Source organism: Parambassis ranga, chromosome 24 (genome assembly GCF_900634625.1).
Source record: "Parambassis ranga chromosome 24, fParRan2.1, whole genome shotgun sequence".
Taxonomy (NCBI): domain Eukaryota; kingdom Metazoa; phylum Chordata; class Actinopteri; family Ambassidae; genus Parambassis; species Parambassis ranga.
The window spans coordinates 186,413-199,537 of NC_041043.1; the positions used below are offsets into that span (position 1 = coordinate 186,413).

The 13,125-nt window shown below is 40.3% G+C and overlaps 1 protein-coding gene across 8 annotated transcripts in view; it reads right to left on the bottom strand.

Moving 5' to 3' along the window:
- Window positions 1-13,125, bottom strand: part of afdna (afadin, adherens junction formation factor a) — an 81,100-nt gene that overhangs the window by 40,476 nt on the left and 27,499 nt on the right. For 4 of the 8 annotated variants that reach the window (XM_028396643.1, XM_028396645.1, XM_028396644.1 and 1 more), the window contains exons 2-10: window positions 9,707-9,902; window positions 9,017-9,129; window positions 8,684-8,841; window positions 8,337-8,497; window positions 6,661-6,818; window positions 5,026-5,110; window positions 4,645-4,785; window positions 1,905-1,999; window positions 1,508-1,758 (exon numbers count right to left, since the gene is read on the bottom strand). In XM_028396643.1, the coding sequence (XP_028252444.1) occupies window positions 1,508-1,758; window positions 1,905-1,999; window positions 4,645-4,785; window positions 5,026-5,110; window positions 6,661-6,818; window positions 8,337-8,497; window positions 8,684-8,841; window positions 9,017-9,129; window positions 9,707-9,902 (1,358 nt within the window). The remainder of the gene's footprint in view (window positions 1-1,507; window positions 1,759-1,904; window positions 2,000-4,644; window positions 4,786-5,025; window positions 5,111-6,660; window positions 6,819-8,336; window positions 8,498-8,683; window positions 8,842-9,016; window positions 9,130-9,706; window positions 9,903-13,125) is intronic. The other 4 variants (XM_028396646.1, XM_028396639.1, XM_028396642.1 and 1 more) reach the window with 3 other exon arrangements.

A 13,125-nucleotide genomic window follows, 5' to 3' on the forward strand; every position in this document is an offset into this window, starting at 1 on the left:
AACTCCACAGCCAAAAAATAGTAAAGGGTAAATTATATTATTAATTATTGTAATAATCTGTTTCATGTCTTATTGCACATAGATATAATTCTAAAAAAATCACTATACAAATAAAACTAGATTAATACATGGAGCCACAATAGGTTTTTCACCATTATATGGCAGACATCACTGACATCCACAATTGTGTTGCCCATTAACACATCCAGATGAGCATGAAACAAAATGTTTATAAGCTAGAAGCTAACATTATTGTGACTGGACTAATGGCTTTAAGATTGGCTGTAAGAGTGGAGGGAAACTGAAAAAGTTGTATTGTTGTTACTGACACATTTCATATACTTACTTTCACATAAGACATTTTATAAGCTATAGAATAGTTAGTGCATGAGAGAAACAGTCTGAAGATCATATTAAAAAATATAAAACAGAATGAGTATTGTAAGTTAGCAGACAGCTTTTTGATCACATTTACATTGCTGTTCACACTTGTGAATAACATTAACAGAGTGGGTTTTCCTGCTTTTTAAACTAGCTGCGTGAGACGAACACAAGCTAAAGTAAAGGTGACTGCATTGGTCAAAATGCCAAGAAAAGACATAACACAGGAAGGACAACATCCGTGAATCAGATCACTTAGCAGATGGGTCAAGAAATCAGAACCTTTACAGTTAAAATGTTGTCAACACTTTTATCCCTCCAATTCATTTCAAATGCTAACTGCCTGCTAACTTTAAATGCTGTTGTGAAGCTACATATAGAACAAATAATACCATTCAGTGCCAAACCAGAAGAAAAATTTACCAACACAAGACTGAGTCGATGGAGTAAATATAGACAATTAAAATAAAACATTTTATTCTGGATTTGTCTTAATTCTTTCTCCCTAGTTGAGGGCGCTAATCAAAAATCACTTAATGGACTCTCTGGCTGGAATTGAAAAATCTGAAATGAAGACTCAAATACTCCGAACATAGCTGACTTTAAGCAACTACAAACAAATTTTTCAAGACCTCCATAAACATATCAGAGTCACTAAAGTTCATGAGACAATCCAGAATTATTTTGAGTTACAATGTTAGTTACTTACACACTCGCCGCATCCATCAAGTTGTTTCAGGCCTATTGAATTAAATATCACTCATCCCTAACTTTCTCACACACTCCCTTCTCTTCTTATCTTGCCTGCTCTCTTTGTTTTTGTGTGACACCACAGCAAGCAGAAGGCCACACCCAGCACCATGTTGATCAGATTAGAGGGCAGCCTGTCTGCTTGTCATAGCCCTAGACCTCTGCTCTTCCTCTCCTCTCATTTCCTCATTCCCTCCATCTGTTCAACCCCAGACTCCCCCCTCCTTTCTTCCTTTTTCTCCAACTCTGCCTGCCAGCTCCAAACCTCATTCTCCCCTCCCTTTTTCTTATTCACTGCCAGTATAAAGGATGGGGAGGAGGAATAGAGGCAAGCTAAAGAAGTAAAATGGAAAAAAGAGGCTGACATGTGCCTTACCCTGACTTGTGCCGACTTCTTATCATGGCGGCCGGCTCTCTCTTTCCTCCTTGGTCAAACATCGGATCCACAAACTTGAAGACGTGAGCAGAACCAAACTGAAGGGTGGACCCTGAGCGCAGCACTGTCGTCTCTGTGACTCGCTGCCCGTCGACAAAAGTGTCAGCGTCTGGGCCGTGTGGTGTCACAGTCACCATACCTTCACTGTGCATAAGGTTGCAGTGGTGAGGCAGAATCCCTGGACCTAGCAGCTGAAGACAAACAACAAGTACATCAGCTAACATCAGTAGATTCAAGACTGGAAGTACATGTAAACCTCATTCAAAGTCCAACAACTGTTGTATAAATAGAGCAAGTGTTATTCATGTTCATTCATTAGTTTAAGTGTCCTGTGTACCTGAATGGCTCCGTCCTCTGTGCAGTCTGAGCCAACCTCAGTGATGCTGTGCTGAAGCCGGTACAGCTTTGGTTTGTCTCGTGAGTCAGACCCGTCTGTACACACACACAAAATACTCAACTTAGCATCAGACTGGGATGCACTCACATGTTTACTGACTGTCATATACATGAATTGATCTGTCATTTCAGCAATAAAAGTCATACAAGTGGATATAAACTGTGGCAAATGTGCGTGGCTGGTGGATCTGCAGAGCAGTTAATGATTATTAGTAAGCAAGAGTTTAGTAAACGCAAGGCAGTACATTAGCTCGCTGAAGGCAGAGACATAAACCAGTGGCTGTTCTGGGAAAAAGATGAGTAAAACCTCAGAGCGCCTTCTAAAACTAACATCAACACACATCTAATACAACAATTATTACTGTTCCTGTGAGTGTTATTAGAAGACGACACCTGATAACTGATACTTAAATGTAAATTCTAAAATCTTTTAAGTTGTAATGCTCTTGTACAAAATTGTGAAAATGTAACCCTCTGAACTCAACACCGGGTGGTGGGTTTTTTCTGCTGACACATTTTCAGTGAGTGTAGGCCGAGTGTTCATTGCAATATTAAGTCTGCACCTCTAAGGAAACGGCACAACAATAGCTACAAGTAGTAAACACTAAATCTTTCTTACACAGAAAGGCATACTTTCTTCAATAATTAAACCAAAAGAAAAAAACATTACATGAACTGGAATCCGTATGTACAACACATTTTCATACTATTTGTATTTTACAGCCTCTCTGCTCTTCCACTGTACTTTGCATCAACTGTAGAATGACTGCAGATCAGTCTAATATTGGCTACATGTCATGGCTTTCTAGTTGCACTGAGTAGTGAAGAAGTTCTTGCTCATTTTTTTTTTTAAATTGTGGAGAATATTTATATGAATTATCATTTTGTGAAATATGAGTTGATTACAACAGAACATCACATGATGGTCAACAGTCTATTTTTATTACTTTTCTTAGAAGTATGTTCTTTTATAAAACAAAAACACTAATAAAATGGACAACTATAGAAGAAAGTGATGTTTAGCAGGGGGGAAAGTGTTTGACCACCATTCTGGGTTGTCAGAGGGAGTTGCAGCACCTCCCCAAATGAGCCATGGCAACACACACAGAGGAGGTGCAATGAGGTTTACCTTCGTGATGCCGATAGGCGTAGTAGGCATAGTGATTCCCTCGCCCTAGACAGATAGGCAGGCAGGCACAGAGGTAGGAGGACACATGCACAGGCCCCCACACACAAGCAGTCGCACACACACGCACACACACACATCATGCCATTAGAAGGTAGGGAAGAAAACAGACACATAGCAGAGGGTGAAAATGCATCAAGGAGGAAATATGCAGCATTGCCTTGTTAACCCATTAATTGCATGAAAGGCATTCACACACATACACAAAATTATTTTGTGATTTTTATGATACCGTTTAGTGCATATAATCCTAAATGAATTGCACAAAATGACTAAAATATTAATATATTATAGTATTAGCTACTTTACAGACTGTAAGTAGAAGAAACTAAATCCTCCTAAAAATTCTACTGTCAGATTGGTTCACTGGTGTCCAATAAAATCTTTGACTAGACACAGAGGGATTCAAATATAAGCAGTAATGAAATAAATAAATATTATGAGTATTTCGTAAACTTTTATTAACTTTGTTAGAACTTTTTGCTTCAATAATGGGAAAAGGTTTGTTTTACTTTAAACCTTCTACAAAATAATCTGTGTTTCTAAAATGTGTCTTAGTGAGTCATAAAAAGGACACTCAAACACACAGCCAAGCACCCATCTTTTAGTACAGCCACCACACAAATTCTCCATCTTGACTGTCTTCCCCACACAGCCACATGACAATGTTATGGTGGATGAACAGATGTTTAGTATATTCCTGTTATATTAGGCCATCTGGTGCCCCTCTAATATCAATCCGGCACTATAGTTCAATCCAAAATTGATGTTTGGAAGTGTTTAGGGTCATCATCAGGCCCGACTAAACAATGGCATGAGAGGAGGACAGACAAGAATAAAAAGAGGGGGGTCAGTTGCGAGAAACAAGCTGTTAGGGACAGACATGTCACAGCTAGCAAGGCTGAGGTATCTTTCTCCAAGTCCCCTGAAAAGATTTCACAATCTGGGATGTTATGCTGCATTCCAGGAGTTGTTCTGTTGTTGCAACTTACCTTTATTTGTATTCACAGTCCTTCAACTTGTTTGTGTACTTTTACTTCCCACAATGCATTTTGAAAAACTTGTGATTTTAGTAAGTGTTAAGGCTAAAACCTAGAAATGTAAACATACCTTAACACCTAAAACTGTTTTTTTCTGACAGGTAAAGTGTTTTAGGTAACAAAAACAAACTTCTTTGTGGGACTTCATTCACGTAGCACCTTCATAATCTGATCCCTCTCAGCCTCATACCATTTCACAAACCTTTAAACCTTTAATACCATTTCACAAACCTTTAAATGCAATAAGAGCTATCGATAGTAAACATTTCAGTGGCTGAAGGCAGGAAAAGGATCCATAACGTATATATTTGGATCGTTTTCGCTCCCAAGGTAATTACATTACATTACAGTAGTGGCCTCTTCTGCAACTTTAGCTCTTGCAGCTGCACTATTATAAGAGTCACTGATAGAATGCTAGACGAGGTGATGCTGTGTGCATGTGCGTGTTGTTTTACCTGGGCTCAGCTCCACCAAATAAGGCAGTTTCTCAGGTGGCAGTGAGCTGTCCTTCCCTCTCAGGCCCTTGTCATCCACTTTCCTTCCCTTTCTCCCCTGATAGTCAGGAGGCCTCTTCTTCAGCTGAAACACTAATGCTCCTGATGCACAAGAACAGTGAAATTCTGTAACAAGCACTGTCAAACTTAAAAAAACACAACTTTTTTAAAATTTTCATTTATCTTTTGATCATCTGACCTTTTATGAAGATTACTTTTAATTGTCTGAACACAACATACACACGCTCCAGTTAGTCTGTATCAGCTGTAAAGTCTGTACATCGGCACAAGGGGGTGCTAGCACCCAAGAAAAGAAGAAGTACAGCAGTTAGTGTGTTTTACCTCTGTCAGAAGGCCAGTCTCTGAAAATCTGCAGTGGACACTCGCTATCGTCCAGAATCACCTCCTTTCCTGACTTATCATCCTGCTACAGGTAAAAAAACACAGACAACATATCAGTCCACAAAACAACAAAAACTATTACACTTTATTCAAGTAATTCGCAGATACATTTCGACTTGGATTGACGTGGATTGATTACAGGACAGCAAAAAGTCTAATAACTTATTAGCTATTAACTTGCAAATAAGATACATTTGGTAAAAGTTTGATATGCGACAAGTCATTTTACAGATGCTTCAATGTCATGACAAGACTGCTCCAGATATCATGGATGCATCAAGTTCCTACTTAAAAAGTCAGCCCCAAGTCCACTTTCAATATACACAGAGAGGATCATATATTCTGACATGTATTCTACTCCTCTGTCCAAGTCTGGGCAATTTTCCTAACTCACTTATAATGCAGAAAGCATAAATTCAGCTTTATGGTGCATCGTCTTTATAGCCAAGTAATTCCTCTGTCATTACCACAGCACCCCATAAAGATACGTTGGTAGGCAGGGAAGTTAACAGCATGTTGAAGAAGATCCAATTTGCTTACAATCTGAGCAAAATGAGCTTCTCACAGATGTTCGCAGATTGGACTGCAGATGGTTGAGAATCTCGTTAACGAAGAGATTATATGATTTTGGGTCGAAAGATTCTGAGTTGACTAAACCCATCTTACCACATCACATTATTAAAAAAACACAGAATGATTTTGCAGATGCAAAACACTTGTTTTTAAGCTCCCTAGTTAACAGTGAGTCATGGAGTTATGCCACAGGTTTACTTTTCATAATATAATATACTTATGTTGTTTTCAGTGTTCCTCTCAGTGTTCCTCTATACTGCCCGATTATTATATTTACACAACTGTGGCTGTCCTAAATTTCTTTGTCTCTTATATCTGTTAACTTACCCTCCCCCCTTAACATTAACACACATGCTCCTCCTAGCTAGTATACCAGTGCTTATTTCTCATGCTCACTAAACTAATGGGACCTCCCCTGTGCTTTATTCTTGTCAGCAAATTGCAACTGTCAACAGTGTGTCAGTCTAGATAGGATTTACCTCTGTATTGGCTGTAGGTTCAGCAGTTATTTCATAAGATTGGCCATAGCCAGAGTCCATCTAAGCAGACAGAATGAGGGCAGCCAAGTTCACAGTCAGTGACACACACACACACACACACACACACAATCTACTGGTGCTGTAGCACTCAGTCTGAAAGCAGTTGAATTGCATTCCTCCTGAAGGTCTTTGTGCCAGGGCGGCATTATCCATCTGCCAGTTGAGTTAAGTGTGTGTTCTAAGGTGTGTGTGTGTGTGTGACCGTGACCTTGGCTTCCCTCTCCATCAGCCTCTCAAAAGGATGATGGAGGTGTTTATTAAAAAAGGCAGGTCAAAGGTGCATTTGTTGGAGACAGGGGATGTATGTCTAAGCAGTCCCTTCAAAATAAGATCACTTTGGTGAACATCACATGCATGCAAAGGGAGTATATAATGGTGGGAAAGTAAGTTTAGAGTGTTCAGCGTGAGGTTTCAGGGTGAAGATCCAAAAATTATAAGGTTAAAAAATTTGTAGTGCCATTACCCGTGCAATACAGTACTCTCTAGGGTTCTCCTTCTCCAGCCCATACTTCTCCAGTGCCTCTACCACGGCAAAGTCAGCTGTGTCTCTTGTGGAGAGTAGGATGGTTTTATAGGGGATGTTGGGCTTCAGACTGTCAGCATATATCCTCAAAGTGCCCCCTGCAGACAGAAGAGAATATATAGAATGAGTGGTAACATAAACCATACCATGCGCCAGTGATTAATAACTTAGTAGAGTCTAGCACATGTATTTTTCTGTGTAATTTCCATCAACATTTACATACTTAGACCAGTTCTTCTTCTTGGTAAAGAACAACTGATAATAGATGCTAATGTCGATGCAGGGGTACTGAATAAATGTACTGTACATAAAAGGAAAAAGGTTTAACTGTGTTTTGTGAAACAGTAATGTTCTTAAAGTTATTACAATGTATCAACCAGGGGACAGCCATGTGGTGTGTCAAATGATCACCTATGTAAATCCCACAAGGGAGTATTCAGCATTACATAAAACGTGCTTTTTAAAATAGCACTTCTTGCTTGGAAAACGTCATTGTCTAACCACATACCATCCCACCCACTGGGCGAGACTGTGTGTATGTGTTAACCATACGAGGACAGTGGTTTGAGATGTTTTTAGAGTTGGTTCAGTGGTCCATCTGTCTGGCAGAGTGATTAGGTAATACCTGAGTCACACACTCTAAACCAGTCAGCATATTTTTTTAGTTCATCCTGTTTTTGTGAGCGTAAACATGTCAGCAAGACAGCACTTTCCCACATATGGTTTAGAGAACCAGCTGGCATGATGGAGAATGATCAGAGGCAGTAAAGAAGAAACATGTATTTACACCCTTTTCTCTGTATGTTGTAGAGGTGGGGGCTATAATGGCTGAAGAATTCTTCACCCAGCAGATTTGGAGTACTGAACTCAATTTTGCCTTGCTACCAGTGCTACCACACTGGAGCAGCAGTGAACTGGGATGGTCAGGTTAGCCTGCAGATTATCTCCTGGGTTCACATCAGGTTATCTTTAAGTCACACAAAGACATTCAGACTTGTTCAGAAGCCAATGCAGTGCTGTACATCCAAGCCAGTTTTATAATCATTACATATTCACTCTCATATAGCTGGCAGGGTAAAAAAAAAAAAAAAGTCCCTTCCACTAAGCGTGGAGGCGATGCATTGCTGTTGGTTGTCACTTTCAAACAATTAGTTTTTGCCCAAGAGTTCAGAGGATTCAGATGAAATAAGGATTGATTGGAGCCAGCCTCAAGTAGCTGTTCAAGGAATAGCTGCAAAATAATATCTCTGACACTGATGTTTGCTAGACAGCTAGTTTTTTTCCAAACTCTTCTTTTTTTAGTAATGGTCCTGGGCAGACAGACAGCTAGTGTGAACAGTCGTGTTGGTTTAACCATCTCTAGTAGTTTCATAATAATGAATCCAATTAAGCTCCTGTGAACGTTTAATACTTCAGCAGTTTCTTCATAGTCTCGCACACAACATTTATACTTGAGTCTCAGAGCTTTATGGTGAAATTTCTGGCTGGTTTTTGCTTTAAACTTTGTGACTAAAGAGACTTAAGCATATGCAGAACTGGATGATCACAGTGGAGGAAAAGAGACTCGTTAAATAATCTTTGCATGTGTTGAAAAGAGAAGAGGTCACTAGTAGTACCTGAGTCTGGCCTGCCGTCACTGCTCATAAACTCCTGCATGCGTTTCTCCAATTTCTGTTGACGTCTCCTCTTCATTACCACCTCAGGGTTGGAGATTGTCCTGGTAAAGCTGGTCTCCGGCATGTCCTTATAAACCTCAGCAGCCAGTCGGCTGTTTTCCCTAATGAGGGAATGACAGTGGATAAGACAAATGAAGGAACTGAAAGGTTAAAGTTTAAATGACTATTCTTTCCTCTTCTGGAGTGTTCTGTGCTTTTCTTGGCATCACAAAAACAGAAAAATCCTCTCCAAGGACTGAGAGGATGTGAGGGCAGAGCAGTAAGATGGATAACTGAGTGTGTTTTACCCGTCCTCTCGACTGAGTGTCTGCTCGTCTCCATCAGGGATCCGGGCAAATTCTTTCTCCCTCTTTTTTTCTTTCTTCTTCTCCTTCTTGGACAAAGTCCTCTTGAAGTTCTGTATGACCCCATCCTTCTCCTTTTCAGGCCCGTTACTCTGACTCTTCTAGCAGAATGGAAGAAGAGTCAATGAAAAATGCGCTACAGTGTGTATTATTACCTCATTTCTAAATTAATAAATGATTAAAGCAGAAGATGAAAAGATAATTAAAGAATTATATTTGTGTGTTACATCAGATAAGTCAAGTATCACTACTGATACAGAGAGAAGAGCAGCTGACCTTGGGCAGGATGTCATTCTCATTCTTCAGGACGAAGCGACCTTCTCTGTCATCTTTGTTCCAGTTTAACTGCACAACAAGAGGTTTCTCATCCAGGTCCAGCTGACGCTCTTCTAACCCATACCGACACACCCATACCCACACACCCATACCCACACACACACACACACACACACACACACACACGAGTTCATGTGACAGCCAACTTCATTACATTGTTACCTTGCTGCTGAAAATATGAAGTTGTCAGAAATATAAAACATGTTTTAGGGTGATTGTGAAAATCTTTGCCCAGTATTCCCCTATCCATACTTTCCTGTAATGTAATCCAAAATAAACTGCACCACAAGCTGTTCCTGCCCGATAGGCACAACTGCATAACTCCTCCCATGATTCTCGGCTGTGGCTTTTTGCTCATATAGGGAGTCCAGAAAGTCTGGCATTAAGCGATAATGTGCACAATGAGCACATGAAAAATGTGAATGTGTTGTTTTAGTAGTATCTCAAGAGTCCACCAGATGACATGTCATATGGTAGATGTTTACTAGCAACAAAAAACGGACCTCTGGAAGCAGCCTGCATGTAGTAGGTAACTACAACTACACAGACTACATACATCCTAAACATAAATGTCAGTTGATTCAAATTGATCTAAGTTCCTGTGAAAATGATTCTGTCTGTGAGACTCACCGCCACTGACATGGACCTCATAAAGGGAGTATTTTGGAGAGGACAGCATCCTCATGTCTGGCCTAAATTTCTCAGCTAGCGTTTCAATGACATCCTGCGTTGTCGCTGTGCTGGAGACTCTGATACACTTAGTGGCGAAGTTGCCGGCAACCCGGTCCTGGAAGTAGAACCGCATCACACCATGGAACTCCAGGTCCTTTTCAAAAAGCAGAAAGAGATAAGAATTAACAATTCTGCAACTGTGAATTGCAAACACAGAATACATTTGCCACAAATTTGTGAATAGTTAAATATAAATATTACTAATTATAATAAACTAATTTAAATGTAAAAAGGGTATTTATGCATATGTTTTTTGCAATTTTTTAGAGTACACTGGGACATACATGTAACATGACTGTGTGTATGTCTTAACCATACACACAGTCATGTTACATGTAGCCTTGTTCTAAAACAGCTTGCAGGCCTGGGCACACATATGTGCATGTTAGAGGTATAGAGGTATATTTTTAGTATGCTTGACTGCCTGTATACTGCTGCAGCAATTGCAAAATTTCCCAGCTTGGGATAAATAAAGTATTTCTATTCTGTTGTAATAGCTCAACAGAGGGGAAACTGGCCTCATATTTCATCATAACTGAGATCTATACGTACGAGAGCTTGCAAGCACATGATATTACTCTGATAATAAATAATGGGGGTGTTAGCTATTATACCAACAAGCCAAAACGGATAAAAAGTTACAGGTCAAAGTTTGCAATTATGTTGAGGTTGAGAAGAGCAAGTAGAATGTTTTAAAACAAAAATTACAGTTCACTAGATACATTCTACTTTGCTCATACCATTAAGAAAGGGGAGAAAAGTAAAAGCTAGGACACTGATGACAATGTTTTCATTTTTTATGTGAAGGAAATATATACTCCACGTCTCTTTTTCTCCCTTTCCTGTTTGGTAAAGACACAAAGAAGCAGAGTGGAAACACTGAGCATAGTTTCGATAGGCAAGGGTGGAGTCAGGAATGTGAATGTGTGTGTGTGTGTTGTGATTTACTGCTGGAATGTGGGTTGCCGTTGTCAAGCTTGTGTAACCGTTAGTAACTGTTACTGTGGAGACACTAGTCCACTTGGGTCAGCCCAGCTCAGAGTGAGCAGTGGATAATGAACACACTGTCACCTTTCGGTTACTGAGAAAGCCTAAATGCAATCACGTGTAGTTGAAACTCCCCCATACTTCCAGTATATGGTAGAGTCCGACAAACACATAAATTCAAGCCATATAAAAACCAATACAGCAAAAGTCCATTCACAACCAGTTTGAATCCTGCAACACTTTCCCACCAGAACATGGTCCAGTTCAGCTTTATCTTATGTCTTAGCTCATGGTTTGAAATCCTACAATATACCACAGAACCATAAATCTGTTATAAACCTCAATGGTCAAGGTCAATGCCCCATATCCCTACTAAAATCACAAATTTACAGAGGCTCAGGAAAAGCACAACAACCCCCACAGCTCCAGATCCTGGTACACTCCTACAGACCTACAGTTAAAAGTGTCTCAAACCACAGAGCCACTTGTAACAACCCAAAATTTCCGGAACTGCAAAACAATCAACACAAAATTACTAAGTTTAAGCAGCTTTGACAGCAGGACCAAAAACACTGGAAGTAATGCCCTTCTTACAAGCTATGCACAGAAAACATTTTACCCACTAACAAATGAGAAAAAATAAATGGGCCGCACAGTCCCCCATGTGCTAGCCAGAGGTACCCTGACTGCCATTAGGTACTGGGATGAGATCCTCAGACCCATTGTGAGACCATCTGCTGGTGCAGTCCCTGATGCATGACAATGCTAGGCCTCATGTAGCTGAAGTGTGTCAGCAGTTCCTGCATGATGAAGGCATTGATGCTATGGACTGGCCTGCCCGTTTCCCAGACCTGAATCCAATCCAGCACATCTGGGACATCATGTCTTGTTCCATCCACCAACGCCACATTGCACCATAGACTGTCCAGGAGATGACTGATGCATTAATCCAGGTCAGGAAGCAGGTCCCTCAGGAGAACACCCACTGCCTCATCAGGAGCATGCCCAGGCGTTGGAGGCCACACACACTACTGAGCCTCATTTTGACTGACTTGAATTTCCACTCAAGTTGGATCAGCCTGTAATGTGATTTTCCACTTTTAGATTAGATAGATAGATAGATAGATAGATAGATAGATAGATAGATAGATAGATAGATAGATAGATAGATAGATAGATAGATAGATAGATAGATAGATAGATAGATAGATAGATTAAGTTGGGATAGATTCAATTGTGGGTATGTTGTCATGACAAATAATACAAACCAATACAATCTACTGTGTTCAATTTTTCCTTCAGGTTTTATATAAGTATTTTCACATCTTGGAATGTTGGTATGTGGACATCTGCCATTCCTTTACTGTGACCGGACCAGTCATAGTGTACAGATGCTTTCTTTAGGACTCCAAACTCTGCACATAGCTCCTTAACCACGACTGTGCACACAATTTACAATACAATTGCATTGTCAACCTTAGTGTGACGTGCGCTGTGTAGGAGGGCCGTATGAGGAGCTCTGCACACACGTCTCGCGGAGTATGGTACCTCCGTGCCGAAAATAACTTTTTTTTTTTATCTCTTACCACCCGTGGAGCGAGTTCTCTGTCTCGCAGAGTATGGAACAGCTTTAATGTCACAGGAGACAATGAGAGCAACACGCGAGCAAGACGTTTAGCACAATAATTGTTTTATCTCGATTATCTTTTTTCATAATCGTAGGAAGCCAAAATCAAAATCGCCCAGCCCTATTCAGTGTTTCCCCTACCATTATATCAAGGCAAGTCAATTTCTTTTTTTAATATCTATATAGCACTATGGCCTGGGCAGAACTTTTTCTCTCAAGGCTGTGCTCAAGCCATTTAAGATAAACTTTCCTATAGAACAGGTCTATACCTTGTTCTTTTAAACAAACTAAACAGCTTAATTATCGTTTGTTTAAAATTCACCGCTGCTGTCTGCGCACAGAGGCACGATGCGTGTACACACGCAGACACATGCAGAGACAAACACACACAGACACATGTGTACACATACTCCCACAGTCAGACAGAGAACGTGTGTTGTTTTGCCCACCGTTGCTCATGACATGCTAGTTGGATAGACTGAACTCTATCACTATGCTAGGCTAGGCTAAGCTAACGGTACTGATGCCCGTGTTTTTTTTTGGGTTTTTTTGCCATTGAAATATGCTATTTATATCCCGCTCTGTAAGCATTGACGGGACCAGTGGTATATTTGCTCACGATTGGACGCAGAGTGCTGCGGGTCTCTCTGCTCTGCCTGCAGCTGAAACTGCTGCATGAAGCTACTGTCAAAAGTGACCGGCT